This window comes from Eptatretus burgeri, chromosome 16 (assembly GCF_056783735.1).
Source record: "Eptatretus burgeri isolate ZD-2024b chromosome 16, Ebu_testis_v1, whole genome shotgun sequence".
Classification (NCBI taxonomy): domain Eukaryota; kingdom Metazoa; phylum Chordata; class Myxini; order Myxiniformes; family Myxinidae; genus Eptatretus; species Eptatretus burgeri.
Genome location: NC_140976.1, coordinates 43,908,708 through 43,914,707, shown reverse-complemented (window position 1 = coordinate 43,914,707; position 6,000 = coordinate 43,908,708). Strand labels below are relative to the sequence as shown.

General features: G+C 44.5%; 1 protein-coding gene across 2 annotated transcripts in view; it reads right to left on the bottom strand.

Moving 5' to 3' along the window:
* LOC147010990 (rho GTPase-activating protein 26-like) overlaps positions 1-6,000 on the bottom strand; it is a 66,562-nt gene that overhangs the window by 53,769 nt on the left and 6,793 nt on the right. For both annotated transcript variants that reach the window (XM_085860528.1, XM_085860529.1), the window contains exon 3: positions 69-164. In XM_085860528.1, the coding sequence (XP_085716654.1) occupies positions 69-164 (96 nt within the window). The remainder of the gene's footprint in view (positions 1-68; positions 165-6,000) is intronic.

Below are 6,000 nucleotides of genomic sequence, written 5' to 3'. Positions count from 1 at the left end.
GAAAGGCACAAACAAGCACAATCTCCGGAGCCAAGTGGAATCATGGCGGAGGCAAATGCTCAGCTTACCAATGCCAGCCTCATTGTCGGTGGATGTATCTCCGATGCACTCAAACTTGAAGGTGTCGAGAGATTGGCAAAACCTGCGCGTAGCCTGCGAGACATCTGAAAATGAAACAATGCCAATAGATCATTGGGGGAGGGGAAAGCAACTCGAAAATCAAAAACAAACATTCATAATTTTTACTTTTTCGCACCAAATCATGAATGGGCAGATAGATAGATAGATAAATAAATAAAAAGAGAAAAATAAACACAAACAAAAAAACAAAACAAAAACAAAGGACCACATGTCCTGAAGCTCACCTGGATCAGGAGCAACAGTCACTCAAACCCCCCCCTGCAGATCCCCTCAGACCCTCTTAATGCCATGAGCAAACTTTGCTACATCACGGGTGATGAGGATTGTGGCCAAGTTTCATCAAAATTGTGTGTTTCGTTCAAGAGATAATGACCCAAGTGTTCACAAACTCAGTGATTGACTGACTCATTCACTCACTCACGGACACTGCTCGATTGCACAAGCTCACCGGACTAAAGTCCAGGTGAGCTAAAAATAACAAAAAAAAAAAAAATGAATGGATGAATGAATGTTTCTCGAAAAAACAAATAATTGTGAAACGTTTCGATAACTACAATATCACCACCGAGGTAGCATTTCAAGAAGGCTTACAGGCATTTCCGAACACCTCGACAGGTACTGGTCATGGGAAGGGTGAAATGTGGGAAGAGGAACCGTTTGGTGAAAAGAGTAAAAAGGGATTCCAAGAAGGAATCGTTCAATTAAAAAAAATTCCTCGAGGCAGTGCTGTTCAACGGAGACCTTGAAATGAGATAACGGGAGATGAAAGCCAAGAAATTGCGTGCGATGGTGTTCAAGGAAAGGCACGCAGGACTTTTTCTCAAAGCAGCAACATATTTTGCGGGCAAATTACAGTTCTCAAGCTCACACTTACCAGATGTTTGCAGAGTGAAAGGCCTATTTGAACTGGAATGGAAAGTAGGCGGTGAAATGTCATTGCGAATTGTGAGAAGGCCAGCAATGCACCGTGTCCATTTAAGTAACAAAGACGGCAGGCTGGTACTTCCCTTAGGGATAGCAAACCATTTACAGAATTTTTTTTTTTTTTTTAAACCCCAACATCTACAAATATCTGATGGTTTGGGAGAGGGTGGGGGTGGGATCAACTCAAAATAGGATTTTGTTGCCAAGTTCAACATTCTCACAGGGCTGCCCTCCCAGGAAAGAATCACAAGCGGAGGGGTTCGGAAAGGCAAGATAGTTGACAAAACATGGTCCTTTCACCCTGTTTGCTTCCCGATTTAACCGTGTTCATGGCAATGGACGGAGAGTTGGAGACTCGGTTGCCGTGCGGCAGGGACCCACCAGAGATGTTGGAATGCATTCATTACTGAGTGACGGGGAAACAAATTCGAGAGCAATCAAAGCGATAGCTCGGCTGTGCCAGTTCATTAACCCAGTTCCTGGCCATTTCACGTGTCCAACTTGCGGGAAAGACAGATCAAAGTATCGTGGTACAGCTAAGGAGTGTATTTTCGAGTAAGCTGACACAGAGAAAACTTTTTGATAATTGGCAAGATATGGTGAATGAGTCCAATGTAGGATAAGCCAGTGTTTGGAGGTCCCCGACGAGGAGATGAAAAACATTTTGTAGCGTGTTCCACATCACCATACATTCACTGCAAAATGAAATCAAACAGAAGACCAAATGCTGCATTGGAGTCGTCAGAAGGAACTCGAATAAGTAAAGAGCAAAGATGAGTCATCAGGAGGAACCTGGATAGGATTCGGGTTTCAGCCACTACTCCACAACCCTCGAACCCACCCAGGCGCAGCCAAGCGAGCCTTACAGAAAAATTTCTGCAAGAATTCACTTCTCCCTCGACAGACGGATAAATAAAAAGTAAGTGATAAAATAAATGAAAAAAAAAGCAAGAATTAGAATGAATAAAGAGAAATGTGAAAAAAGTAGAAAGAAGACCATCAATAAACGCCTCGGAAAGTGAGAGAGAGAGTGCAAACCAACTTCTCGTCCTGCAAAATAAACAAACAAAAACAAATAACTGGACCCTGACGCTCCGGATTTCCCTGACAGTTCAGGAAAATGGGATGAGTGGTTCATGCGGTGGATAAAAAAAAACAGGAAGAGGTCCGTGAGGTTTGCAGCTTTCACAACCGCACTGAACAACATCACGCGCCCCAGTTCCTATCCGTGGGTTAATGGCTCCTGTCAAAATAATCCTTGCTCTTTTGCACCATGACGCAGGCAGCATTCCGCGGGGTGCCATACATAGATATAAATAAATAAATAAATAAATACAATTTTTAAAAGTTCTACCTCTCCCTTCTTAAAAGGCAGGTCAGCAACAAGCTGTGGATTTCTTTTTCTTTTCTTTTTTCATCACCAGTTTATATTTTTTTAATATTTTTTTTAATACACATGAGAGATGACACACAGAAATGCACAACAATGGGAGCAGGAGACAAGAGTGGCGGTAGAGGGAAGGACAAAACAATGGGGAACAGAGACATTAGATCTGTGGAAGGGAGAGGGATGGAGCAGGATACACCGGGTAAACAAGATGGACAATACAGGGACTCTCAGGAAGGAAAGCAGGGAATTTGAACGAGGTGGGTTTGGGGTGGATTAGTGGGGGTAGAAAAGATCATAAGTTTAGATGGGGGAAGATAAGAGATGGTGGTGAACAGCTGTTTTGAAGACCTGGAGGGTGGAGTGGGATAGAGGAGAAATATGGGGTGGGGGTTTGTTCCAAAGGTGGGGGGGGAAAGAGAGGAATGAAAGAGTGAAGGTGAGCAGTGATTCTTGATTTTGGTCGTTTTACCAGCAGGGGATTGCGAGTGGACCTTGAGCACCCTGCGGAAATATGGGGTGGGGAGGACATATCTCAAATAGAGCGGGGGCGGGGGGGGAGGCCAGAGAGGAGAGGTAGAAGACAGAAAGACCACCGACCTGCCTGCGGTGAGAGAGTGAGAGAACCAAAGACTCAGCCTCACTGCAGGAGATACCAATGACACGAAAAGCCTTGGTTTCCACAGCGTGAAGCCGAGAATGGTGGGAAGGCGGGAGTACCAGCCCAGAGGGGAGAGCAGTACTCCATCAGGCTGTGGACGAAAGCTTTGTATGTGGTCAGGAGTTCAGGTGGGAGGACTTTGCACGACGGAGGATGCCCAGTTGGCAAATGGCTTTGGAGGCCAGCTTGGAAATGTGGCTGTCCCAGGAAAGATCATGGCAGATAGTGAGACCCAGAAGCTTGAATGAAAGGACTTCTTCAAGAGGATTGTTGAGAAAGTGGAAGGGGGTGAGGAGGGGGGCAGGGGGGGGGAGTTCCAGACGTTCCTTTCGGAGAACATGGCGAGTGTGAGATTTGTCAGGGTTGAAAGACATGTTCCACATGTTGGACCAGTTTGTGATTTTATCCAGATATGCAGCGAGCGAAGAAGCTGCGGCTTGCCGGTCTAAGGGCTGACAGATGGTACGGCAGAGGGTGGTGTCATCAGCGAAGAGATAAAGATTTTCCAGAGAGTCGGAGAGAACATTGATGAAAATCAGAAAAAGAACAGGGACCAGAACGCTGCCTTGAGGAACTCCAGCATGGACAGGAGGAGGAGGGGATGAGAGAACTCCATGAGAGTTTGCATGCAACCCTGGACCTAAGAAACCAGTGTAGCAAATAGTGGTGGAGGTCCCACAACCATAATGTTGCAGCATTCCTATGGACAAATTAAACACAGTAGTTCCCATCTCCTCTTTGGGTTTGATTTCTGGTCGGTCACGAGAATGAAACCCCAAACCAATGACGTCAATATTACAAGGACTTCACCTACTCCACCACTTAGCTGTTCAGCAGATAAGTATTGCAATGAAAAAAACAACAAGCCGCTAAGGTCAAGTTCCTCGCTTTAAACACTGAGCTTTTGGAATCGCTATCAAAAAATCAAAACCATTTTAAACACTTGGATTAGCTTGCTATTCAAAACAATGGTTGACCAGTCTGGAAACTCCCTCTAAGCACACAGCTCATGACAATGCAATCTCAGGTTTAGGTGTTGTATACGGCGGCAATTTGTCCACCTCTTTCTTGCAATTTATGTAAAAATACACTGATGTCCAACATCCTTGTCTTGCATCCAATACACGCACAAGCTCCTCCACGAGACCTTAGACGAGCTGTATTGACAGAAAAGCAAACAGACAAAAAAAACAAAGAAAAGGGCAAATGAAGCCACAACTAGAACGGCACTTGGTAGCACGCACACCTCCACCAGGCTGAACAGTTTACGTTTTGTATCCCACTGATATGTCAGATCGGCTAGTCCTTGTCGTCAACTACCCAACTCATCCAACAAGTTTTGTCATAACCAATCCAAAACGTCGACACTCGGTAGAGCACATACTTCCGCCAGGCTGAAGAGTTTACATTTTGTGTGCCACCGATCGGTCGCACAACCAAAATCGAATCCGCTTGTTCTTGTCACCTAACCAAAGTTTTGTCATAACTCGTCCACAACTTTTTGAGATATTGTGCTATACATCGTGTTTGGCCCCATCGCTCAATGGTGAAGAATCATTTTAAAAATTCTCGAATCCGGATCTGGATTCGAATATTCACCAAAATTGAATCAATTAGTCCTTTTCATAGAACCCAACCGTTCCACAAAGTTTCTGTGGAATCTATCCATAATCTTTTGAGATATTGTGCTATATATTATTTTTTGGCCCCATTTCTCAATGGTGAAGAATTGCCATCGTAAAATTCTCGAATCCTGATTCAAATCACCAAAATCTCAGCAAATTGTCCTTCTCGCACACCAACCCCGTCCACTAAGTTTCGTCCAAATCCGTTCAAAGCTTTTTTAGATATCCTGCTCACAACCAAACAAACAGACAGACAGACAGGGTTGAATACATAGCTGTCGTCAACCTTCGGCGGTGGAGGAAACAAGCATCATTTTTATGTTTTATAAAACTCACCATTATTAATAACGTTTGGTGGCGTAAAAAGAACAAGCGACTTGTACTACACTTTCAAGGAATCCTCACAATTTTGTTTGAGCTGCAATATCTTTCATCAGCAGTGGCAAGCTATCACAGTTGTGCGTTACACCACATTCATCCGGTTCAAAGTTACATTGCAAACCACAGATAATAAGCACGATACCAAAATAACATCACACACACGCTTACATAAGCGTTCACCGATACATCTAACATTTTATCTTGAACGTGCCCACAAGGCCACAAGTTATTCTGGTAGTCCTGAGCTTTGTGTTCAAGAGATATCAATATGGTCCAAAAATTTAAGGAAACCTCCAGGCTCCAGCTCACACAGAACAAGTGCAAAGTGCAGGAACACAAGTTGAAGGACTGTGGGGCTGGTGGACGCATTTGTCCGAGCAGATGCTTCGTGACGTTACGAGGTCAAGTTCAAAACCAGGATACTTAGTCAATTTTCCATTTTTGTCCGAATGACCTTCCTGCGAAACGATACAAGAGCTCATTCATGCATGTACGGACAAATGGTGAAGAACGACTCATGAACAAGGCAATGTTTGATCGCAGGACAGCGGATTTGATCCATTCAATGACATCAGCAGCTGCACTCTTCTCCACCTACACAACTCCACACCCGTGCCCTTTCCTCGATAAACCAAAGAGCATAGCACACAATGCCATGATATTACGTTTTATCCACCCTGTAATACCTGTGTGGGTTGCACACCTGTTGACAACCGACTAAAGAATGTGACACTGCAGCGTGGCAAGACAAAGTGCAAGGAGTGAGTGCACAAGGAACAAAACGACTGACATTAGTGCGGTTAGTTCCTTCATGCTGCCAAGCAGGTTATAGTTCTGCCCTCTATTCACCAAGGTTACCATGTTTGCACAGCCACAACGAT